Source organism: Otolemur garnettii, unplaced genomic scaffold (genome assembly GCF_000181295.1).
Source record: "Otolemur garnettii isolate 467f Iridium unplaced genomic scaffold, OtoGar3 scaffold00068, whole genome shotgun sequence".
NCBI lineage: Eukaryota > Metazoa > Chordata > Mammalia > Primates > Galagidae > Otolemur > Otolemur garnettii.
The window spans coordinates 3,679,934-3,706,517 of NW_003852463.1; the positions used below are offsets into that span (position 1 = coordinate 3,679,934).

Here is a 26,584-nt window from a genome sequence, read left to right on the forward strand (position 1 = left end):
GTCTTGGCTATTCAAGTTTTTTTCTGATTCCATATAAAACGAAGTATTAATTTTTCACCAACAGTTTTTATCTCTTGTATTTTTTATAATAGCTGTTCCAACAAGTTGTGAGGTGATTATCCTATTGTGGTTTTGATTTGCATCTTTTTGATAATTTGTGATTTTGAGCACATTCTCATATAGCATTTATATGTCCTTTTTTAAAAGTCTATTCAGGTCCTGTCCTATGGTTTTATATTAGGTTGTTTTCTTGCTTTTGAGTTGTTAGAGTTTCTTGTATGTTTTGGATATTAACCCCTCATAAGACATATGGTTTTTTAAATATTTTGTCTCTTACTGTATAGCTTGCCATTTTATTTTATTGATAATTTCATTTGCTATTTAGAAGCCATTTAGTTTGAAAGAGTCCTACTTGTTTATGGTTGATTTTGTTGTTTGTGTTTTTGGTGTCATATCAAAAAAAAAACATTGTCAAGAACATCATCAAAGGACTTTTTTCCCCTTTATTTTCTTTTAGATGTTTTACAGCTTCAAATCTTATATTTAAATCTGTAATCCATTTTGTGTTAATTTTTGTGTATGGTGTAAGACAATGGCCTAGAACTATATTGAATAAAAGTGGCAAGAGTGGGAGCCTTTTTTATTATTCCTAATCTTAGCGGAAAATATTTTAGCTTTTCACCCTTGAGTATGTTATATATGGCAGTGGTCCCCAACCTTTTAGGCACCAGTTGCATGGAAGACAGTATTTTTCCATGCACCAGGAGGGATGGTTTGGGATGATTCAAATATATTACCTCTCTCCTTCAGGTCATAAAGCATATACAGTAGGGTTTGTGCTCCCGTAAGAATCAAATGTCACCACTTTTCAGACAGGCAGCAGAGCTCAGGCTGTGATAAAAGCAATGGGGAACAGCTATAAATACAGATGAAGCTTTGCTTGCTCAATCACCACTCACCTGCTGTGCAGCCTGGTTCCTAACAGGCAATGGACTGATACCAGTCTGTGGCCCAAGGGTTGGGAACCATAGAGCTATGGGTTCTTTATAAATGGCCTTTATAATGTTGATATATTACATTCTTTGTATACCGACTTTTTTGAATTTTTATCATGAAAGAATGGTAAATTTTGTCAAATGCCTTTTCTGCATCTATTAAAATAATCATATGGTTTTTGTCCTTCATTCTGTTACTATGGAGAATTACATTTATTGATTTGCATATATGGAATCACCATTTCTATATCCCAAGAATAAATTCCACTATCTTGGGGCATATGATCCTTCTTTTGTGCCATTCAATTTGGTTTTCTAGTATTTTGTTGAGAATTTTTGCATTTATATTCATAAGAATTGTTGGCCTAGAATTACCTTTTCTGGTAGTGTCATACCTGGCTTTGGTATGAAGTTAATGCTCACATTATAAAATATGTTTGTGTTCAGTACTTGTTACCTTACTTGTTATTAGTCTGTTTAGATTTTCTGTTTCTTCACAATCATTCAATCTTGGTAGGTTCATATTTCTTGATATTTGTCCATTTTCTAAGTTATTAATATTTTTGGCATGTAATTGTTCATACTAGTCTCTTTTAATCCTTTGTGTTTCTGTGGTATCATTTGTAATGTTTCCTTTTTCATTTACAATTTCACTTATTTGATCCTCTTTTTTATTTTTGGTATAGCTAAAGACTTTGTCACTTATTCTTCATCTTTTCAAACAAATTCAACTCTCAATTTTATTAATCTTTTCTATTATTTTTCTAGTCTGTGTTTAATTTATTTCTGCTCTGATCATCATTATTTCTCTCCTAATTTGGGGCTTAATTTGTTTTGTTTCTAGTTACTTGATATGTGTAGTTAGTTTTTTATTTAGAACTTTTCGTTTTCTTAATATAGTTGTTTATTATTATAAATTTCCCTTTGTGCATCTCAAAAGTTTTGGTAGTTTACATTTCTGTTTTTATCTCAAGGTAAATTTTTATTTCCCCTTTGAGTTCTTATTTGGCCTATTGTTTGCTCAGGAGTGTGTTGCTTAATTTTTATACACTTGTGAATTTTCAGAACTTACTATTAATATATAATTTTATAAACCATCATGGTCAGAAAAGATACTTGATACGATTACAATTGTCTTAAATTTCTTAAGACTTGTTTTGTGACTGAACATGTGATTATGCTAGAAAATGTTCTGTCTACACTTGAGAATAATGTATATTCTGCTACTGTTGGATGGAACGTCTGTCCATATCTGGTAGGTTCATTTTGTGTATAGTGTTATTCAAATCTGCTGTTTCCTTATTCCTTTTCTGTCTGAATGATCTATCCATTTTTGAGAGTGTGGTATTGAAATCCCTTGCTACTATTGTGTTATCTATTTTCCTTTCAACTCTACTAACATTTGCCTGACATGTATATGTTTACAAGTGTTATATATATTAACACATATATTTATTTTATTTATTTATTTATTTTTTGAGACGGAGCCTCAAGCTATCCCCCTGGGTAGAGTGCCATGGCATCATGCTCACAGCAACCTCCAATTCCTGGGCTCAAGCGAGTCTCCTGCCTCAGCCTCCCAAGTAGCTGGGACTACAGGCGCCCGCCAATTTTCTCTGAATTACCATCATTGTTGTTTGGCGGGCCCGGGCTGGGGATTCGAACCCGCCACCTTAGGTGTATGTGGCTGGCGCCTTAGCCGCTTGAATCACAGGTGCCGAGCCAACACATATATTTATAACTGTTAAATCCTGTTGGTGAATTGATTGCTTTATTGTCATATCGTTACCTGCCTTTTTCTGTACTGCTACTTTTAGTCTGTATGTGTCCTTAAAGCTAAAGTGAGTCTCTTTTAGGCAGCATATTGTTAGGTCTTAATTTTTATTCATTTGGCTACTCTCTCTTTTGATTGAAGAATTTAATTTATTTACTTTGAAAGTAATTCTTGATTTGTGAGGACTTCCTATGCCGTTTTATTTGGTGTTTAGTGATTATTTTGAGTTTTGTTATTTACTTTCTTCCTTTGTGATTTGTTGAAGTTTTTGTTCAATGGTACATGTTAATTGTCTTCTTTGTATCTACCAGTGTTTGTTGCTTTAAGGTTACCCAGGGTTTACATAAGACATTTTGTTCTTATAACATTCTATTTTAAGCCAGTAACAACCTCAACCTTCCATTTTATGCTATCGATGCCATACTTTACATCTTTTATAATCACAAATCCATGGACAAATTATAAGATCTATAGACATTTTAATTTTTTTAACTTAAATTATAGAATCAAAAGTGATTTACTCACCATTATAGTTTTACAGTATTCTAAATTAGACTCTGCATTTACATTTACCCGTGAGTTTAATATTTGTTAGTTACTATTCTTTTTTTCAACTTTAAAACCTCCCTTTAGCATTTTTTGTAAGGCAGTTCTTGTGGAAATTATTTCCTTCAGGTTTTGTTTGGAGATATCTTTATCTCTACTTCACTTTTGAAGGATGACTTTATTTGTTACAGTATTTTTGGTTAGCAGGATTTTTTTTTTTTCTTTCCTTTCACCAGTGGGAATATATTGTCCTATTCCCTCCTGGCTTGCAAGATTTCTGATGAAAAGTCCACTGATAGTTTAGAGGAGTTTTATTTGACAAGGCCCTTTTCTCTTATTTCAAATAAGCTTTCTGTTCCTTTTTGTTCCTCCATTCCCTGGAATTCTTATATTCATATATTTGATTATGTCCCACAAGTACCTTATATTTTCTTTATAATTTTTTGATTATTTTTTCTTTTTATTTCTCTTATTAGCTAATTTTAAATGACCTGTCTTTGAGTTTACTAATTCTGTCTTCTGCATGCTCAAGTCTATAATTGGAGCTCTCTATTGAATTTTTTATTTCTGTCATTGTATTTTTCAACTTTGTCATTTCTGTTTGGATCTCTTTACTGGTTTCTGTTTATTAAATTTATTTTTTTGTGCATGCATTGTTTATTTAATTTCATTTACTTAGCCTTCTAACACAGTTGTCTGTTTTATTGCATGTCCTTGAGCTTGTTCAAGATGGTTATTTTAAATTCTTTTGCAGGCAATTAAATGTTCTTCATTTCTTTGGAGTTAGTTACTGGAAACTTATTATTAATAGTTTCATTTGATGGTGTAATTTTTACTTATTTTGTTTATTATCTATTTGGCCTTGCATTGGTGTCTAGCTATTTGGAAGAGCAAATAAAATATCTCTTTCAGTTTTTACAGTCTTGTCTAAGCAGATACAGGCCTTCTCTTTTTTAGATTCTGTTTTAATCTGATTGTACTAGTATAACACAATACCTGAGACTAGGTAATTTATAAACAACACAAATTTATTTCCCACAGTTATGAAGGTTGGGAAATCTCCAGATGCTAAGATCAAGGCACCAGGAGGTTTAGTTGTCTGGTAAGGACTGCTCTCTGCTTAAAAGATGGCACCATTATGCTATATTCACTGCAGGGTAGGTGGAAAGACAAGAAAGGATGAATGTCCTTTATCAAATCCTTTTATAAGTATAGTCATGAAGCAGTTTCCTCATGACTCAATCACCTCCCAGTAGCCACACCTCCCAATACTATTCATTGGAGATTAAGTTTCAACATGAATTTTGGAGGGAACAAAAGTATCCAACCCTAGTAAGTCCATTTGCTAATGAGATTTCCCTCAGGATAGTGGTTAAGTAGGGTTAGAGCTGGTTACATGATTGCTGCTAGTTTCACAGGGGGATCCAGAGTAGGCAAGACTGTTCCTGTGGCCTCTAGCAGGTATAAATCTGTCTGATCTCAACTGCCTCCAGAACCTTGTTTTATAAGGTTGGAAGAGGATGGGGTTCATTTCAGGATCCACAGATAGAAGATCTCTTAATAGGTACACTGATAAATTTGTGTTCCTTCAATTCACTATGAGGACTGTTGGTAGGTGACTGGATGGTCACTGTCACAGCACTTGCCCCTGACTGTGACTGAGAGGGCCTAGAATTGAGTCATAGGGCTGCTTCAGGGTTCACTGGCAAGATCAAGGTCTGCAGGCCTACTTCTGGGAGACACAGACATGTCTCTTTGTAGGAAAGACACTCTCAGAAGGCACTTGAGAGGGCCTAAAGTCAAGTTTCAAGGCCTTCTTACAATCTACTGTGGAACTGAGGTCAGCATTCTTGCCGTAAAACCTTAGACTTCATGTCACTCCTTGAATTTCTCTATGGCAGGGCTGCTCTCAGACCACAGCTAAGATGCCCTGGAGTTATTCTCAGGGTTGTTTCAGGATCCACAGTTGAGACCAAAGTCAGCAGTCGTGCCACCATATGTGGGAATGACTCCTACCAGTTCATTTCTGAATAGTTTTGGTAGCAGGACCAATGCCAAATGGGGCTATGACCACGTCCATGAGGTGTAGAGGTTTTTCCCAGGTCTAGAAAGAGCTGACAAATCTTCCACCTAAACATAGTTAGGCCCTTTCAAACATTTCTGTCTTAATCTAGAGTTTCCCCAGGATTTCACAGTGTTTTCACAAAGTGCACTTTTTCTATGAATGACTACAAAATTATTGTGCTATATGGGGGTAAATGTGGAGATCCTTCTATTCCATCATCTTACTGCCATTACTCCAACATAGAATACTTTTTACATGCTTATTGTACTTTTACATATTTTCCATTGTAAAGTATCTGCTCTTTTTCTATTTTCAATTGTTTTTTAATTATTATTATTAAATTGTAATAATTCATTATATGTTCAGGATACAAGTTCTTTATCAGGCGTGTAATATGGATATTTTGTATAAAGTTGTAACTTTCATACTATTTTTCTTTTGTTTATTTTTACTGTGGTAAGAACACATACATGAGATCTACCCTTTCCACAAATTTTTAAGTGTATAGTACAGCATTGTTAACTATAGGCACAATGTCCTTAGCCATCTCCCCTTGTTGAGGTGGGAGATCTAATGAGTTACATCTTAACATTTAAAATGTAAAAAGCAAATAATTTACATCATAGTCATATTCTAAGTAATTAATGGTAGCTAATTTTTATCATCATATTTTCATACAAGCATGCTTATACTAGCAGAGTTGGTTGAATATCCCAGAAGTTTTCCCTTTTCACTCCTCTCCATGTCGCCTTGACTTTGTTCTTCATTTTTACTTCATTATATTGGCCGACCTTTCTCTGACCAGCAGGGCCTGTAGTGGATTCCCTATGGAGTCCATCAACTCCTTTCTGTAATTAGCTTAGGAGAGCCACTGTGAAGTGATGCAAGAAGGTTTCGGCTTCCCCAGAGCCACACTTTGTAGTCTAGTACACCCTTTGTTGCTCCAGGGAACTAGATGCCAGGAAACCATTATATTAATACACTAACAACAGCTCTTATTTTTTTCAATCCCACAAAAAACACATGTGACCTGACATGATCTTATGATAGAAACAAATACCCAGTGTACTTTAGCCTTTGTGGTACTGAATTCTCCTACTTATCTGGCATTTTGGCTTAAACCAAATCACTAATACATTCAGTAAGGATAGGTTTTACTGGCTTATCCATTGTCTGAGCTGGAAGTTCCCTGAAAGCAATAGTATAGCAATAGTATCAGTTCCCTGATGTCATCTGAGGACCTCTCAGTAACACTTTGTAGATTGTCTTTTCATCTTTTTACCTACTTCTTATTTGAACAAATTATGTTTTCCTTTCAAAATTTCTATTTTACCTATTTGCCAGTGTACTCGTTTCACTTTTCTGAAATATATTTTACCTTGTTGTTCATCTTCCTTTGAAAACCATTTTTGTTTTAAGGACATTTTGCAAAGATTCAGAAAAATTAGTTTTGTTTCTCACAGCCTGCTTTTGTATAAATTCCCAAGCCTTCTCTCTAGATATATAAATTGCAGACTAATACAGTCATTTTGACTTCTAAAAGCCCCTTCTAACTCTGATTATACCATTTTATTCTAATTTATTATTCTGGGATCTTTTACATATTTTTTTCTTTAGCCATGTATGAATGTATAAGATAATTAAAGTTAATTTTTTTTTTTTGAGCAGTTTTTGGCCAGGGCTGGGTTTGAATCTGCCACCCCTGGTATATGGGGCCGGCGCCCTACTCCTTGAACCACAGGCACCACCCCTAATGTTAATTTCTTTGTCTTTCTCCAAGCAACAGAGTTTCTTAATTTTAAGATCACCTTCAAGAAGTCTAGAAAGCATTTTTGAAATTAGTGCAATCCTTCCTTTTTTGCTTTTGGCAACTTTATTTAGTCATAATCAAAGATTATTAGAAATGTGCATTTTCATCATATTTCTGAAAAATTTATATTGTTTTCAAAAATAATTATCACAATCAGCCTGGGCAAAAATTTTATGAAGAAGACTCCCTGGGCAATTGAAGCAACATCAAAAATACACTTACTGGGACCTCATCAAATTAAAAAGCTTCTGCACAGCCAAAAGCACAGTAAGTAAAGCAAGTAGACAGCCCTCAGAATGGAAGAAGATGCTTGCGGGTTATGTCTCCGACAAAGGTTTAATAACCAGAATCCACAGAGAACTCAAACGTATTAGCAAGAAGAGAATAACTGATCCCCTCTCAGGGTGGGCAAGGGACTTGAAGAAAAACTTCTCTGAAGAAGACAGGTCCATGGCCTACAGATATATGAAAAATGTTCACCATCCTTAATCATCAGAGAAATGCAAATCAAAACTACTTTTGAGATATCACCTAACTCCAGTAAGATTAGCCCATATCACACAATCCCCAAATCACAGATGCTGGTGTGGGTGTGGAGAAAAGGGAACACTTCTCCACTGCACTGCTGGTAGGATTGCAAACTAATACGTTCCTTTTAGAAAGACATCTGGAGAACACTTAGAGAACTAAAAATAGACCCGCCATTTGATCCTATAATTCCTCTATTAGGTATATATCCAGAAGACCAAAAATCACATTACAATAAAGATATTTGTATCAGAATGTTCATTGCAACCCAATTCATAATTGCTGGGTCATGGAAGAAGCCCAAGAGCCCATCGATCCACAGATGGATCAATAAATTGTGGTATATGTACACTATGGAATACTATGCAGCTATTAAGAAAAATGGAGAATTTACCCCCTTCATGTTTACATGGATGGAGCTGGAAAATATTCTTGTTAGCAAAGTATCACAAGAATGGAAGAAAAAGTATCCAATGTACTCAGCCTTACTATGAACTAGCTTTCCTATGAAAGCTATAACCCAGTTTTAGCCCAGGAATATGGGGAGAGGGGAGACGGAGGGGAGGGAAGGGGGGAAGGATGGGGGGAGGGAAGGTAATTGGTAGGATCATGCCTATGGTTTATCCTATAAGGGTACATGTGAATCTCTCTAAATGTAGAATATAAATGTCTTAACACAATAACTAAGAAAAAGACATGAAGGCTATGTTAACCAGATGGATGAAAGTATTTCACATTGTGTACAGAAACAGTACACTGTACCTCATGATAGTATTAATGTACACTGCTATGATTTAATAAAAAAAATTTAAAAAAAAGAAAGAAAAAAAGCCAATAAGGAAACTAAAAAAAAAAAAAAAAAAGATTATCACATTTCATAGATTTTGTGTTTGCATGAAAACGTGAAGGGTTGTTGGATATTTGGCAGTAAAGTAATTTTATTGGTGATTCTAATGATTTTCTTTCTCTTCTTGTACCTTTATTCTTTCCTATAACTTTGTACATCTTTTTAAATTTCAGATTAAATACAAATGATTAGATTGCAATATTTATGTTTGCTAGGTAACATTCCTATTGTAGTTGTGCCCTTCATCCAGGAGGTATGCCATATACCCTTACATTATGCCTATTAGGTGAGAGTTCACCAATCTCCCCTCCATCCTCTCCTCTCTTCCCTGCCTCCTCTCCTCTCCGCCAACTTGAATTCAATTGAGTTTCTCTCTTGTGTGGGTATATATTAGTTCATCTACTGGTTTCATATTAGTATTAAATACATTAGACACTTGTTTCATTCTTGTGTACATCTTCTTTTAGTTTTTTTTCTTTGAGACAGGGTCTCATTCTGTCACACAGGCTGGAGTATAGTGGCATGATTATAGCTCACTGTAACTTCAAACTCCTGGGCTCAGGCAATCCTGCCTTAGTCTCCCAAGTAGCTAGGACTATAGGCATTTTAATTGTTTTTAATAAAAATTAAACTAGTATTTTCTTCATAAACTTCAATGGCCTGGCAATTTCCTCATTGAAAGATTTTGCATATTTGCAAATTGGATCTTGGAGTCAGGCCCTGATACCAGCTTAGACTCTGTGAGTCCCTACCATGCATGACTGGACAAGGGCAGGGTAGAGCTGCAGGGGAAAGCCAAACTTTCTGGAGAATGAGTTGGTGCTGGTCAGAGACTCTACTAAGCTGAACAAGTTTTCCAAGAGGGAGCAACCTTGCCAGCCTCTCTGGAACTTTGATTCAGTCCCCAAGTAACAAGAGTTGGTCAAAGGTAAGGTGTGTTTCTATGTTAATAGAGCAAGCACCTTGATTTCCTTTCTTATTCCTTGAAAACTTGGTGCTAGTTTCCATCACTTAGAGACTGAATACTATTATAGATCCTAGAATCAAAGACAAGTCTACAAAGGTTTTTTTTCATGACTTTAAAGGAAAATGTATCTATAATCAGTTTGTGGGTGTATCAGCATATTACATGCAACTGGGAGCCTCTCACCCTTGTCTCATGTGTGATTCTCCTCCTGTCTCTCTATCAGGCAGCATCTGAGAATTTGAGTGTGCAGACCTATCCCAGTTGCCTTTAATGCGGTCTATTTTTAAAATTTCTTTTTTTAAGTCATAACTGTGTACATTAATGCATTTATGGGGTACAATGTGCTGATTTGATATACAATGTGCTGATTTGATATACAATGTGGAATGCTTATATCTAACTGATTAATATAACCGTCTTCTTGCTTACTTATTTGTTGTGGTAAAAACATTCATATTCTATTCCTAGTTGTTTAGAAATGTATCATTGCATTATGCACATCAGGTTGGATCTCTGCAAATAGCAAATACCCTCCCTTCTCCTGGCCTCTCTCCTGCTCTCTCTTTCCTTTTCCCTCCTTCTTTCTGGACTATAGTTATGTTTTACTATTCCTATGAATGTGTGGGTGATTATATACTGATTTCATAGTATATGAAATACATTGGATACTTTTTTTTCCATTCTTGAGATACTTTACTAAGAAGAAAAATGCTGTCTCTTGAGCAATTTATATCTCTATCACTAAATGAGATACTGCTACATCAGCATACACACTAATGTCTGTGTGTGTGTGCTCTTCAGTTTTCTTTTCTCAGGTTATAAAAGTGATTTGAATTCATTTTTAAAGTTTATAATATACAAAGAATAAAAAATTTCTTATAACCTTATAACTTATGGAGTGCTTGTTGTAATATCTGTGCATACTGTATTTTATATAGTCGAAACAAGAATATATACAAGTTCTAATTTTATCTTTTTATATTTTCTCATGCTGTTACTATTTTTCATATATTTAAAAAGTTGACTCTTAAGAGGATAGTCATGTTTGTAAACACTTATTGAGTCACAAAGTTACAGGAGAGCTATTTTATACATTTATTAAATTGTTTGATAATACTAATAAAAATTATTATTCTGTGCCCAACACACTAGTAACTTTCTATAAATGAAACAATTAAATATTTGTCTATAAATAAATTTGCACTGACAACTTACTGACTTGTCGCTGAAAGATAGCTAAATTTATTCTAATGTTTTGTCCTTAATATATAGCAGTAGTTTTAAACTTTTTTTGAGTCACCAACCCTCTGAGAATTCAATGAAAGTTATAAACCATCTCTGCAGAGAAATGCATATTTATACAAAAACTAATTATAATGATAATCAATTATGATATGCTGGGCACTCTGCCAACTGCTTTGCATGTCTTATTTCATCTAATCCTCATAGCAGCACTATAAAAATGCTCTGTTATTATCTTCATTTTTGAGATAAAAATACTGAAAGAGATTAAGTAATTTGTGCAAGCACCTGAGCTAGTAAGTGAAGCGCTGAGGCTCAAACTCTGATTTTTATGACCCAAAGACAATCCCTTAATCATTGTGCATATAATTTATAATTTTAGGGAACTCATGAATTCCTAAAGCCTGCTCATTGATACTAAAATTAAGAACTCTTTTATCTATTGCAATCTAGAGATTTATTTTAGTCAGTGAAGAGTGTATGAGGTTAATGAATCTTGCTATTTGTGCAACTTACTTAATTAAAAACAAAACATTTATTAAGCATCTGCTATTTTAAATACTTGTTAGGTTTTGCATGGTAATCTTATAGTAATTCATAAGGAGTTTGCAGTCTACATGGGAAAACAAGAATGAAAGCAATGACAGAAAACACAAATACGAATTTGAATATACAATACTTGGTTTCATAAGCTGAACATGAAAATTAGTCTCTTCACTGTGTTATACTTAATGTGATTGTCATTCTTTGATTCCCTGATTTATAAAAGGGGAAATCAAATCTCAGGACATCATATTCTTTGGGAACCTAGAAGATTCAGTGTGTCATAAAAATGAGGTCTATAAAGTGACTCTGAGAACTAAATATGTATCACATCCCGATTCCTAAATGGTTTGTTTCATCAGCTTCATCTGTTAGCCCCAAGGATCATGCCCAATAAGGAAATGCAAAAATGTGTTGCCAGCTCCCAAGCTTTCAAATATGTATCACAGGATAATTCTGTTGAGTTGGACACATATAAGACAGCAGAATGTGTTGATAGTTGCTGCATTTTTACTTACTAAGGTTCTTACTGACAAAGAGAGCTTCAAATGCTTCCAATGACTCAGCATAGACTTGAGCCATGCAGTATTTGTAGTGATAATCTACTAACCATGGAAGAAACCATTAAGCATAGAAAGCATATTTAAGCTGACCACCTAATGATCAGGGCTGTGAAAGAGTGGCTGTAGCTATAATTCGAAGAACTGCTGTTAATAGGAGCATAGTATGGGCAAATTGTGCATTTGACTCAAATAGCTCCTGTTTACAAGGCTATCACACATAATGGCTATTGTAGATATGAGAGAGGGAGTATATATCAAGCTTTCTGTAATAGTAACATGGCATTCATCAAGTATTTGTACAGTTTTAGAATTTTACTCTTTTAAAACTTATATCACTGGGGCTTCATATGCAAGAATTTATAAATGGCATTTGAAAGTTCTTCTCAAAGCAAACAGAAACTGTAGTACTGCTAATCATGCCACAGAGTTTATGTCTTTCCATTTATGAGTTATTTTTACTTGAAATGTCTACAATATATATAATTAATACATTTACCCTATATTTTAATTAGTTTAATAAATTAATTAAATTTAATTTGTATGTATGTAATTAATATATTTGTATTAATGTATGTAATTAATACATTTGCCCTATATTTTAATTAGTTTAATAAATTAATTAAATTTCATTTCACATACTGTTCCTATAAATCCTTACAATCTAAGTTGTTGGCATTATTTCTAAAAGTGGGGCAAGGATTTTATAAAACCCTGTTGTGTGTAAGAAGCCCTCAGGTGGAAAATATTTTTAAAGACCAGAAATTCCATTGTTTATAAATTTTCATTTGGGTCTATGTAGCTACTAGCTTATTAGAAATAATTTTCTAGAGATATATGCACGTATCTTCATGAATTTTATTTAACTTCAAGAGAAGAATATAATACCAACTCTATATAGTTTCCTAAATATAGTCCTGGAAAAAATATAATTGAAATGAAAACTCTTTTTTTCATATTTGCTTTGAACAAATTTGAGTTGTTTTTGAGGTAAATAGTAGATTGGACATTGGCTTCTCCTAGAAAATTGAAGACATAGTAACTATCTAGCTTTTGAATTTGCTCTGTGTGTGTGTATAGGGAACTTAAGACCTTTTGATTTTGTAATAAGCAGGGCTCAGGGACAATAAAACTTGACATTCTTAACTGTTACTAGTTTTTGTCCCTATAGCCCTGTGCAGTTATCTTCTTAACAATGTAGAAGCCAAAGTCATAAACCAAGCATGGACCCAAGGCACCACTGTAAATTGCAAATAGCATTCATGTAGTATACTTGACCTAACACTAAACTAGGATAAAGGAAGGAAAAGAAAAAATGTTTCAGAGTGGAATGGAAATAGAAGTTAAGGACAAAGAATGTACACTAGAAGGACAGAAATGTGAAAATATTCTCTACATTTTGCAATGAGATTAATTCAGATGGGCCTTTTCATATCTGCAAATACTTCTTTGCTCAAAAGCCAAGTACTGGATTGGTACAGCCTCTGCTACTATAGGTATGTGTGTGTGTGCGCGCATGAATGCATATGTGTGTATGTGTGTGGGGGGGGCAATAATGCACTCATAAGATAGCACAAATAATCAGTGAGGGAATAATTAATGATGTGGCAGGGAATATTTTTTGATAAATGCTTGGGGAATGAGGTGACAAGCGTGAAATTAGAAAATTCCTTCAGCGATCTAAAATATAAATAGCTTTCGGAACTGAAAAGAGTTTCACAGCTGAAGATTTTATTGTGTTCAGAGGAAAAACTTTTTTTCTCCCCCATTCCCTCCTCCTTTGCAAGTTGTTTGTCCATTCACAAAACAAATACTCTGAAGCCCAGCGCGGCTCATGGGAATAAATTTCAGGTCGAATTAGTACAGTTTCCTTGCTGTCAGGATGCTGGAATTAATGGTGTTTTGATGACACGAATTTTGAAGGGCAAACAAAGAAGCTGAAGGGAGAGAGACATGACTCCTTAGAAGCTTGGTCCTCCTCTCCCCCAGCCTCTCTTGTCTTCCCTGTCATCCGTCTGCCAATCTCCCTGTCCATGGTTAGTTAAAGGCGCTTTTTATCCTCTTTTCTTTCCCACAGAGTTTGCCAGATCCGGCCCGGTGCCTGGGTTCCAGGAGGACACGCTGCAGTTGGCCTTCATCGACTTGAGACAAGTAAGTCTTTGTGTTTTTGTTTTTTGTTTTTCTTTTAAGATGTGTGACTGAAGACCATCAGGTCTTAAGGAAAAGGGGAGGGAAGGGGGATTGGCATTGGCGATTCACACTGGAGACCTAAGGGTTTTTCCCTGTGTTTGAGGCCACCTCTTTTATTTAGCTATCTGGGATCCTTAGCTATGGTGGAGTTAAAGGTTTTGTGGGCAGAAGGGAAGACAGGGGGTGGGAGGAGGGACCCAGAGAGTAGAGGGACTCAAGTGACCCTCAAGTGATGTGACCCATTGTGCTGTAGTTGGCTTCTGCAGACACAGCAAAAAGATAACTCAGCAAACCAATGCTAAGCAGGTGCGCTGATGCAGAGACTGCCTGCTCAGAGAACATTTATTTGCAGATAATGTGGCCAGCAGCTTTTAAGCAAAATGAAACATTTTACATTCTAGATTGTTGATTTGGTTTGTTGACTTTTTCCTGCTGCTTTAAGTCTTCCCATCTCCTCCTTTGTAGAATGTGGTCAGCCATGAGTGACTAAGTGGTCATTTTTGAAGATGTTTAGCACAGGCCCGACCAGTCATGCTAACCCTATTAGAGTAACATGGTGAAAGCTGGTACTTAGGCACACCTGAGCTTTAGAAAGTCCATTAGATAGGAAGAGTCATTCGATAGGGCCGTTTCTTGCACACTGAAATGGATGGGTTGGTAGGCCTTGATGGTTTGGATATAGTGGAGCAGGATGGGCGGGGGGCTCAATGAGGGAGAGAGTTAACTGGGCTCTGTCATCTCTTCACTCTGAAGATGGATGGGGTTGGATAGAAAGTGTGAATGAAGTAAGAATCAATGACTGATGTTTCTCTCCTATTAAAACAATCTTTTTTTTTTGTTGTCTGTTTTTAAAAGGCGTCTGGCTTTGTTTCTCCTGCCATAATGATGCAGTGCCTCTTGTTTTCAGAGCTTACATAGTTTGCATTCTGAAAACTTTTAGATGCCCAGGGTATTTCTTAAAGCTGTAGGACCCCTTGTATTGGTAGTCCTTACCACTGTGACTTGATTCATGCTGGAACAGCTTTTAGCCCATAATGGATGGCCCGAGCCACCCCTGAATCCTTGTGGATGGGTGGTGTAATCTGTCATCTGATGACAATTCTGGAAAGCCCTGTTAAGTGGAAAACAGAAAATTGTGTGTCTATAGACCTGCCAAAGTTTGAGGATTCAGGCTGTGTCCCAGAAACGTGTGTCAACTTAATATTTGGGGGCCAGGGTGGAGGATTCTCTGACACACAAAGGGCTTTCCCAGCCCAATCACAAATGGAATTGAGTATCTCTTCCCACACTTAAGACCTTCCACCTGTAGATTCAACAACTCAACTGAGACATTCACGTTTTAACCCCTTGACTAATGTAAGATTGAAAGCTTGGGATTTTACTTAGGGTTTTATGGGGTGATATCTGTTGGATTTTCCCCCCTCTTCTTCCCAGAGACTTCTAAGCCAATTGTCTTTTCTTGAAAAGCAGAAATCAAATTTCATTGAAGAAACACATCCAAAGAAAATTTTTTCCATTCTCACTATTCCTGAAAAGGAAGTGTAGTCATTTTCTCTAGTTTGTGGTTCTGGTCCCTATGGAAAGCAACTAGTGTTCACAGAAAATGTTAACTAAGGGAGTAAGTTAAAAAGCACAGCCAAAATAAGGTGGATCTGAGCTGGGGATGAATACTCAAGTACTTGTAAGCTCTCAGTGAGCACTATTATTTATACTTAAGTTCCCATTTTCTATTGCATTTCTGTTCTCAAAATAGTTGAAACCAAAACTCCAAAATTTTACTGATAATAAAAGAGTATGCCCGTTTCCATTGAATCTACCACCTAATTTCTACTTATATCTCTCTCTATGAAAGGAGCTTAAAGGGATACTTTTTCTAACAAAGGTCATTTGGAAAACTTCCTCAGCTCTTGGTCAGAGAGCATTATTATCAAGGCTTAGGTAGCTTGAATCATTGTGAATAATGATCTTTCCACATACAATGCTGAACATATTTATTTCTTTTCAGCTCATTTTAGACATACTCAGAGCTTATTTAGAGTGGGCACCTTTTAAAAGGAGACTTCTTAACTATAGAGTTGCTCAAACTACCTGTACAGATAGAAAGCCTGGGAGTGTATTTTTAGGGGTGGTATTGTTACACTAAATGAGGCATGATTTAAGTGTCCTTTTGCATGTAGTCTTTAGAATCCTAAATAGAATGTTTGAATTTGGGAGCTGAGGCAAATCTTAAAAATCATGTAGTATAACTTTTGGCTTGATCCTTTCATAAGAATCCTACACAGCACTCCAGACTATGTTTGAATATCCTCCTTTAGGAGAACTCATTGTCCCAAAACAGCAAGTTCTACCTTAGGATAATATGGTTATTAGAGAGGTATTTGTTAAGTTGCCTGAAATCTATTTCACTTAACTTTGACCTTTTGAATCTTTGGTTTTTTGTTTTTATTTTTTTCTTTATTAAATGATAGCTGTGTACATTAATGCAATCTGGTTTTTTATTAATGCATCCCCAATTCGGGGAGATGGGCTTTCAGGTCTTCATTTATTGAGCTTCCTATTGAGTCTTTTTCACATTTAGCATTGTTATTCATCTAGTAGTCTTTGCATGACTGATTTAATGAATCAAAACTGGAGACTACTCTCATTGGTCCATGTTTTTCTTTCAGACATATTATTAACATCACAGATTGTTAAATTCTAAAATGACCAGTTTAAACCGTTTTAGGTACTGATTCAGTTATGTAGCTTATGAACAGATTTAACCATTATGCCTGTTTAAGTTGAAGATAAAAACATTAAACAGGAATGGCAGAAGTTAAAGGAAGAAGTTAAAATAAAGTTTAGGCAAATTATAGGGTATACACCCCTGAAAGAAGGAATCTGGCCCCAGTGCAGCATATGGGTATATTCTTTTACTGTCATTGAGTGTATATGCCTCACTAGTTTATGAGGATATTCATTCTAATCATCGTTTCATGTTCTCTTGTTTTAGAGCGTTTCAGACAGTATCAATTAAGTGATAATTTTAAAAATATTCAAAACATGGAATATTTTATGAAGTCATCTTTGTATAGACTATAATGACAGAGTGTCATTTAAAAGCTGTAGAATTTCATTAGGAGGAAAATTATATTTGGATAGCAAAACTATTCATCCTTTCTCACCTGTCCTGTCTATACTCACTTCCCTACTTCTTAAGGAAAAAAGAGAAATGACATTTTGAATACACAAGCTTTCATGATATTTTACATTTGTATGGCACTTCAGAGTGAAAGTACAAATGAGTTAAGTCTCATTTGTCAGATTTCTGGGTTTAGAAAACCTGCTATTAATAATGATGTGAATTATACAATACAAATCAAAATCTCCTTCTTTAACATTTTAAATTTTCTATATTTATCACTTCATAAAAGTACACCTTCACTTGCAAATGTCAAATATATGTGTATCTTTCTGTCACAATCGAAATTTGGGTTAATCCTAAATCTTGAGGAGGACAGCTTTATGTGCTCATTTAATTGACTATCTTAAGGCAGCATGTATATTCCAAGTACTAATAATTGTGGGCCTTTAATGGTTTCTATTTTGTATTTGGGAATTTTAAAGTATAAACCAATAGTAGATTCTCAGTATGTATTTGATTCTTCAACAGTACTGTGGCTTGCAATTTTCTCCTATGGTAAGCATTAATATATAATGCTGATGAACATCAGAATTTGATTTTCATTTCAGTTTATCAAATTCTGAGTAACTGTTATTAATATGTATAGTGTACAACCTAAGTACTATGTGCATATATAAATATAAAATATAATCTCTACCTTCCAGGAGCAAAGGGGTGATCAACAAATACTTAGTTCTAATATAAGGCACACTGTGATAAGTATTACAGCAGAGGGATAAAACCATTGCGTATGGTTCAATTATTGCAGCAATTTTTGCCATATAATAAATCATCCTAGAACATATTGACTTAAAATAAGAACAATTTATTTCTTAAGCTCAAGTTCCCACAGAATCCCCGTTTAGGATAGGTTCAGCTGGTCTCACTCATACTTCACAATCACTTGCTAGACTGGCTAAGGATTGACTGGACTCAATTTCCTTGGCTTGCCTTGCTCTTCTCTGCTCATGTGACCTCTCAGCCATCAGCAGTCTGACCCAGGTCATTTATGCGGCTTCTTGACAGAGTTCCCGGAGAGCAAGAGCAGAGGTGCAAACTCCTCTAGGCCTCACTTGGAACTTGCAAGCTACTACTTCCACCACATTCCTTTAGTTAGAGCAAGTCACAACACCAACACAAATTTAAGAAATGAGGAACTAAGCTCCAATTTACACTCTAACTGAGATATACAGTGTATATAAATGATGCAAATCAAAAGCCAGGTTGTATCTATAAATTCAAAAAGAGGCCATGAAGTGGAGAGGCCTTTGTGGGCCTAAGTATTTATAAATGATTTCATGGAAAAGGTTGAGAGCCAAACTGAAAGAAAGTTAGGCATCAGTGAAAGAAGAAAATTAAGCTATAAATTAGTTTCATAATAGGGCTAAGTACATTGGATACTTTTTCTTCCATTCTTGAGATACTTTGCTAAGAAGAACATTTTCCAGCTCCATCCATGTGAACATGAAGAAGGTAAAGTCTTCATCTTTCTTTGGGGCTGCATAATATTCCATGGTGTACATATACCGCAATTTATTGATCCATTCATGGGTTGATGGGCACTTGGACTTCTTCCATGACCTAGCAATTATGAATTTGGCTGCAATAAACATTCTGATACAGATATCTTTGTTGTAATGTGATTTTTGGAATCACCTCTATGGTTTTTCTTACAAGGGTACAAGTGAATCTTTCTAAAAGTAGAATATAAATGTCTTAATACAATAACTAAGAAAATGACATGAAAGTTATGTTAATCAGTTTGATGAAAATATTTCAAACTGTATATGTATACAGTAAAGTTTTAATTAAAAAATAAAAAGAAAGAAGAAAATAATTCTCACATAGAAAGTGGCAGATTTAAGTTTTGTTTAAAAACATGAGAGAAGATGTGTATATTTGTTTGACTGTCTTTCCTCCTTTAAGTATTAGGCTAATATTGTTAAACCCCCATTTCTTAATTTCTCTTCTTTATTCCTTATTTTTTGCTATTCAGCTTCCTCATGTGCCTCTTTTGTTATATCTGATGTATTTTTCCCATTAATTTCATCCATCCTGAAATACTTCAAATTTCTATTATTCATATTCATTTTGCGGGCATCTTAACTTCCCCAGATTATTATTTATTTAATTTATGGCAGTTCACCTTTCAAATTTGACCTAAGGTTTAAGAATGTTCTTTTCCTTAGTAACATCACAATATTTTCTGTTCCTTAGCCCCAGCTGTTATTTACTTCCGATATATACTTACTTTTTTTTATAAAGCTGAATGAACTAGGTTGTGACATTGCATCAGATCTCCTGAATGAAGCTTGTTGGCAATGACTCTTGTATAGCAAGACATCCCAAGATATCTAGGGCTTTTTTTAGATTGAGCTGTTGCTATTCCCTCTAGGTTAGTTATTCCCCAGTTAATTAACCTACTGTCTGAAGTAAACACAGTGCATTTCCATTGCAGACACTTCACCTACCTTAAAAACAACTATAGGACCTAAGAGAAATAGTTATATATTTCTTTTGGGATGTCAAACAAATTCTGCTGCTATTCTTGTTAGCAGTATAGAGGTAAAACCAGTGCCTTCAGTTACTCAACACTAGTTAGGGAAACCTGAGTACAATTCACGACCCTAAGTATATAGAACTGCCCCTCCTATTTTTCATCCTGCTATGACCCTTGTCAATACAATGTTGGCTTTTAGATCAAATTAACCAAATCTAATGAACATTATGTTGTTCCTAAAGGGAGCATTGTCCCTTTGCTCGCTTGTTGTGGCTCATATAAAAAAATATCTTAACTTCTATTAATATTCATTTGTATTTTATCCTTGTAGAAAACTCATTTGTACCAAAAGCTGATTTTTTTTCCTGATACATACCATATCAAAATGGTATATAGTTCATAGGGTTTATTTTTTAATGTTTCACCTTAACCAATCTAAGCTATCTAACTAACTAGGAGTCTTCATAGAAGGCTAGGGTGGAGATGGGAGCAGGCCCACATCTCAGAAGGCCTGAGGTATCATTCTTCTGTTTTTCATCATGACTGTTAAGCTAATGAAAGGAAGGCATCTCTCACATGTACTTAATATAGGTCCTGAACCAGCTAGAATGTAACTTGAGTTGGGGGATGGGGGGTGGTAATGACCTATACTTATCCCAGGAGTTCACTGAACACTTTCCAGGAGTCTTGATGAAGAAGAAAAGTGTAAGTGTAGGTGGTAAGAGAAAATTTTTATGAGATACTCTTTGTAGAGGAAAATAGAAAGAGTTATTTTTGAGAACCCTCTATAGTGATGTGTATGGACCAGTAATGTTGTCAATAGAATTCAAGCGCTTAGTAGAAATATTCTGTTGACATCAGGTTACATTCTAGCTTGGTCTTGAATGATAGCCTGCAAAACTGGGAGTCATCTATACCAGAGTCAGAAATCAAATAGCTTAATAACTCATGGTGTCAGAAGATATCATTGTGACTGATGTGGAAGGTGGGGTCAGAAAGAATAGTTTCAGCCATAAAGGGCATTATCTCAGAAAAGATTACCTGTACCACCAATGTAACAGCATGTGTATGTAGGGAGGGCAGATCAGAAATGAAAGTCAGAATCTTATATACCCAAGTCATTCAGTGGTTAGAAGAGGACTTACTAGTATGTCAGACCACCTGTACAGATCTCTTTTCTGATACAGAGCCACTAAATGTCTTCATTTCTACATGTCTATATCTATGTCAAGATATAGACTAGACTATAATATCTATAGGTACTGCAAGCATGTAGATATAGATATACACTTCCCTAGTCAAGGAGTATTCATTCATACATTCATTCATTCAACACTATTCCTAGCACTGTAAGAGGCAGTGGGTATAATGCAGTGAATAAGCATCACTTTTACCCTTGTGGAGCTTACATGCTTGTAAAGTAGGCTTTTCCAACATTCTGTTCTTCCCATAGTCTCTCTTCAGGTGGCCCTGTTTCTTTATAGGAATGCCACTTTATCTAGATTTTGAGTTTTTGTATTGATGCCCTATTATTCAGTTTTAGGGACAGCTGCAGAATTTAATGGAAAGATCTGCAGGGCAAGGCCAAGTCTGCTGTACACTGATACATAGGCTTTCAGAAAAGAACTTTAGCTATGGTTTGGTAGGCCTGCATAAATAAGATGATTGACTTCAAAAGGTGGTCCTTTGGTTTTTGGAAGTAGAGACTTCTGGTTATTTTGGGAAGATTTCCTTGCTCAAATTGTTTTCACAGATAGCTATAACCTTCAGGGTGATACCTCCAATATCAAAGAAGGCTCTGGGACAGGAAGTAATTCCTATTCCTAAGCAGGGGATAGCTAACATCTTCCAGGCCTGGTTCTGTGAAAAATATAAGCAGAAACATTCTGAGAATATACTCCACTGAACTAGGCCCTTGACTTTACATAAGCCAAGGTTGGGTCAGTAGGTACAAGGTTAGGGCATAGCATGTGCTGGATCGGCATGTGCAAGGAAAAAGAACAGCTACTGGGATGCTGCAACAGCCCCTGCCAACGAGACATGTCTCCTTACCTTGCTTGGAACATTAGTAACTAGAGCCATCCAAGGAAATTAATGGATGGAATTCCTAGTAATATGAACAAATTCTGGGATTTGCTAAGTGCCCTCAGTTGATGGGAGGAGAGTTTACTCCAGAACTTCTGAGACTGTATCTCACTTCATACTACCTTCTTAACTTGGGAGGAAATGAACTTAGAAATTCTATTTCAGTGCCTTTTTTAATTTAACAAAGTCCATTTCTTGCAGACCATGATCTTATGGTGCAATATCCAAATGAACATAACTCTTTGGTATAGAAAAACATGTAAAATGTTATTTAAATTCCAGGAAAAGACCAATGTTTAATAGATCAAATGGCATTATAGCAAGTTTGAAAGGCCATTTTCTATTCATTATCCTCTCACTATGGAAATAATTTTAGCATCTCAGAGGTCTAATTTCCTAAAGTCTTCATGGAATTGTTTTAGGAGGTTGGAAACCAGAAGAGAGTGAGTATTAGTAGTAGATGGTAACCACATTGAAATCATGGTAGCCTTATTAGAGATAGACTCCTTTTTAATTTTTTTTTTTAGCATATAAGAGTTCTTAGAGAAGGTAGAAGGCCCGATATACTGTATTTTCCAGGGGTTTGGTTTTTCTTCAGGAAGCAAGCACACTCACTGACCAGTAAAGTAAGCCCCAAGCACTTGTTTTTTATATAGCTGTGTACAGCTGATAGAGAGGTAGCTTCTGGATCTCTCTGAGAGACCTTCCTTCTAGACAATTTGGGTGTCTAGAAATGCTAAATGAGTGGAAGGCACTGTAGTCCCTGTCTAGGTCCTTAAACTTTATAAATGGCAGATATGTGAAGACAAGCAGTGAAGGAAGTTCCTTCAATCAGAAGTAGTTACTGACAAACTTTTTGTTAACAGGAGACAAAACATCAGGCTTTTGAAATATTTCTCCAAGAAAAATTCACTGACTTTGGCCTTCTGAGCCATGAGCCTCCCATGCTGAGAGTACCCATTGTTATTATCAGCCCATACTGCTACAGTCTTGGGAGAGATGGGAAGTTTAACCTAAAGCTTGGTTGTCCAGCACTTTCTACTCCAACCTGGAGTCAGGGCTCTGCCACTTAAAGCTTCCACAAGAAAATAAAACACCCTTTCTAGTAATGGCAGAAGTACATTTTACAGGAGTGTGAGTCTAGTCTGTAACAATCTCCTCCTTTTTTTCACTAGAACAACTGCTGTAACTTTTAATATAGGAATGATGCCAATGTTGCTCTAGATAGCCTCATAGTAAACTCTGTCAGTTCAGAGACCAGGGTTCCATTTTATTTCAGCTCTTGGATAAAGAGCTAACACTAACAAGCATAGCATAGTAAGCCACCTAGAAATTGCTCCCTTAATCCACAGACAGCATCCCTGATCATGCTATATCATAAGGAAGCTAGATAAGTGAGATAGTCTATGAGATAGTTTATTGCCTGAGTTAGCACTGTACTGCTCTCTGCTTTTCCTAATATGCCAAGCCTGAGAAATTCAGGAGGTTTCTCTGTTACCTCCATCACATGGCATGAATATATATGTATTCACCAACCTGGAACCTGTGAGTTTCTGTGACTCACATTTGTAGAAGAAAGGATAAGAGAGTCATTACAAATGCATTTCCCTGGGAATAACCATGGTATCAGAGGCTGTTGTGGTAGTGCTGGCTGAATGAAAGCCTGCTAGGTTCTGACCACTAAGCTCACACATTTCCATTAACTGCACTGCCTAGTGTCCTACAGAGGACACTCATAGGCCAAGAAAGAGCCTTGGAACTAATTTCTAACTACGATTATACATTCTATTCATAGCCACTGGAGGGCAGCAGAGAGTGACAACAAAGGTCTAGATTTAGGGAACTGGGGCATATTTCGGTTTACGAAGAAACAAGCGCCCTTACCTATAAGAATTAGCTACCTCAGAATCACAGTTACAAGCACAGACCTCTGGAGAGCAAGAACCAAAAGGAGACTCCAGAACCTAATTTAAAGGTTACAACACTTGTTTCTATTCAAGTTCAAGAACCAGGGTAAAGAACCATGGGTAAAGAAATGAAGTAGGAGTCCCTGTAAAGAAAGGGGAACTAGACAGCATCAGTAAAGGTAGAGAACCAAAACTATAGTCTAAAGCATCAACTCCAAAGGGGGCAAGTGAATATGGGACAAGGATAAAAATGTGAGTGAAAGAAATGATGACAGTGAGAGGCAAGCCAGAGTGAGGGAGTCCAGGAGGCAAAGGTACAGTCAGCAGAGATTGATTCTCTAAGGCAGTGGTACTCAGGAAAGAGCCTTCTGTAGGGTGCCTATCACAAAAGAGGGATCTGCAAAGCAAGCATTTTCAGACACAAGCAAACAGCCTTGTCTATGGAATTCTCATCTCTTATATTAGCTCTTCCTTGATTAGCTAGGATTCTTTTTTGGTCTTTTGGTTTCAAGGGTAATATAACTCACTGAGAATGTGGAAAGGGAGAAGTGGTATTACATTCTGAGATGTGATTAAGGGATTCTTATACATGAAATGAAATTGAACTTGGGCATGAAGCCCTTCTGGATAACATTTGTGTAAAAGGACAGCTCATTTTCCTAGAATAGCTTCTTGTGTTCCCTTTTCATGTTCTTACTATAACATTTGCTAAGAATATACAGTAGAAAAGAAAAATGGGCAGTGGTGACTATATAGGCAAGATCCCAATCAATTCAGGGACTTAGGATCTGTTCCTAGTAGGTTAGCAGAGAGCTGTGTTTGGAATCTCTTCTAAATACTGAGTGCTCAGCATTCTACAAATCCCTTACATATGGAGAAAGAAAACTCTTTCTTGGTCTGTTAAACTTCAAGTGTCTCCTGCTTTTCCTCAACCCTTCCAACATCAGAAAAATGGGGCTTCTGTTAACCACAAATTCTAGGAGCCCTGTATTGCATGACAGGGCAGTATAACAGTTAAGTTTGGAATTGGGCAGACCTTAGGTTACTAGCTATGACATTTGGTGAATAATTTCACCTCTAAGATGGTAGTTTCCTAGACTACGAAATGAAGATTTGGAATAACTTTAAGGCTTATAAATGTTGGCATAAGCATTAAATAAGACAATATAATTATGTTGCTTAATAATTAGTAAGCATATAATAAATGAAAGTAGCTATCATTATTACTTCTATTATTGATATTTTTATACTTGAGGAGTCTACCTGCATGGGGACAATATTCAAATGAAACTCAGAGACCTGGAGTGATTTCTTAGTTTTTCCTGATTCATTACATGACTTAGAGTACTTATGCCTTTGGCTGCCAGCTCATAATGAGGCTCCTGCCATTATTCAGGAAGTAGAAAATTGAGAATGGTAACTATTAAATGTCCTGAGCTCTTCTGAGCATGACAGTAACTGAAAAGAAAATAAACTTTGAGTTAATTTTTCAAGCTTAACCAAATTAGAAGTTGTTTGCTTTAGTGTTTTTCTATTAAAAATTATTTATTTATTACTATAGTATGTGAAAAATAATTTTACAACTAAGAACATGTCTAACATGCCAAGAAGCTTCCTCGTGCTTCTTTGTAGTTCTCCTTGCCCCCAGGTAACCACTGACCTGCTGTTTATCACAGATTGATTTCTATTTTCTAGAATTTTATGTAAATTCTAGAAGTTATATTCTTTTGTGTACCCTTTGTGTTTGGCTTCTTTCTTTCAGCATAGTATTTTGAGATTAATTCATGGTGTTAGGTGGATCACCAAATATCACCTATTGATATTTGTAAAAATTTTATTACTTCCAGTTTGGGGCTATTATGAATAAAGCTGCTAAGAACATTCATGTGTAAGTGTTTGGGTAGACTGGGGCTTCTATTTTTCTGGAGTAATAATAGGAGTGGAATTGTTGGGTCTATGGTACATGTATGTTTAAATTTATGTTTAAAATTGTTAAACTGTTTTCCACAGTGGTTGTACTATTTTCTATACCTACCAGAAGTGAATGAAAGTACTAGTTGTTCCATATTCTCTTCCTCATTTGGTGTTGACAGAATTTTATTTGTTGACTTACTGAGGTATGGTTTACATATAGTAAAATTCATCCTTCTTAGATATGCAGCTCTATAAATTTTATAAATATATGTAGTTGTATAACCACCACCAAAATCAGAGAATATTTTCATTGCTCAAAAAGTTCCTAAATGCCTCTTTGCAATGGCTCTCCTCCCTTGACTCTATTCCCTGGCAACGACTACTCTGATTCTCTGTCTGATACTATAGTATTGTCTTTTCCAAAATGCCATATAAATGGAATAATGCATAAAAATGGAACCAAACTGTTTTTTTAGTGACATGGCTTTGCTCTGTCACCCAGGCTGGAGTTCAGTAGTACAATCATAGCTCACTACAGCCTCAAACTCCTGGCACAAGTACTCCTCCCGTCTTAACCTCCAATGTAGCTAGGACTGCAAGTATATGCTACCATGCCCAACTAATTTTTTATTTTATTTTCAAGAGATGGGGTCTTACTGTGTTGCTCAGCTGATCTCAAACTCCTGGCCTCAAGAGATCTTGCAGCCGCACCCTCCCAGAGTTCTGGAATTACAGGTCTCAGCACCACACCTGGCCAAATCTTTAAATTGTGTCTTTTCCATGTAGCATCGTGGTTTTGAGATTCATCTATGTTGTTACATAAGTTAGTACTCTATATTTTGTTGCAAAATAGTATTTCATACTGCAGATTGTTTACTCATTCACTAGTTAATGCATTTGTGGGGTGTTTCCAGTTTGGAAATACCATAAATAAAGCCACAATGAACA

The 26,584-nt window shown here is 35.8% G+C and overlaps 1 protein-coding gene across 2 annotated transcripts in view; it reads left to right on the top strand.

Moving 5' to 3' along the window:
- Positions 1–26,584, top strand: part of EXOC6B (exocyst complex component 6B) — a 615,941-nt gene that overhangs the window by 448,248 nt on the left and 141,109 nt on the right. For both annotated transcript variants that reach the window (XM_003793416.3, XM_023515268.1), the window contains exon 20: positions 13,955–14,028. In XM_003793416.3, coding sequence (XP_003793464.1) covers positions 13,955–14,028 — 74 coding nt within the window. The remainder of the gene's footprint in view (positions 1–13,954; positions 14,029–26,584) is intronic.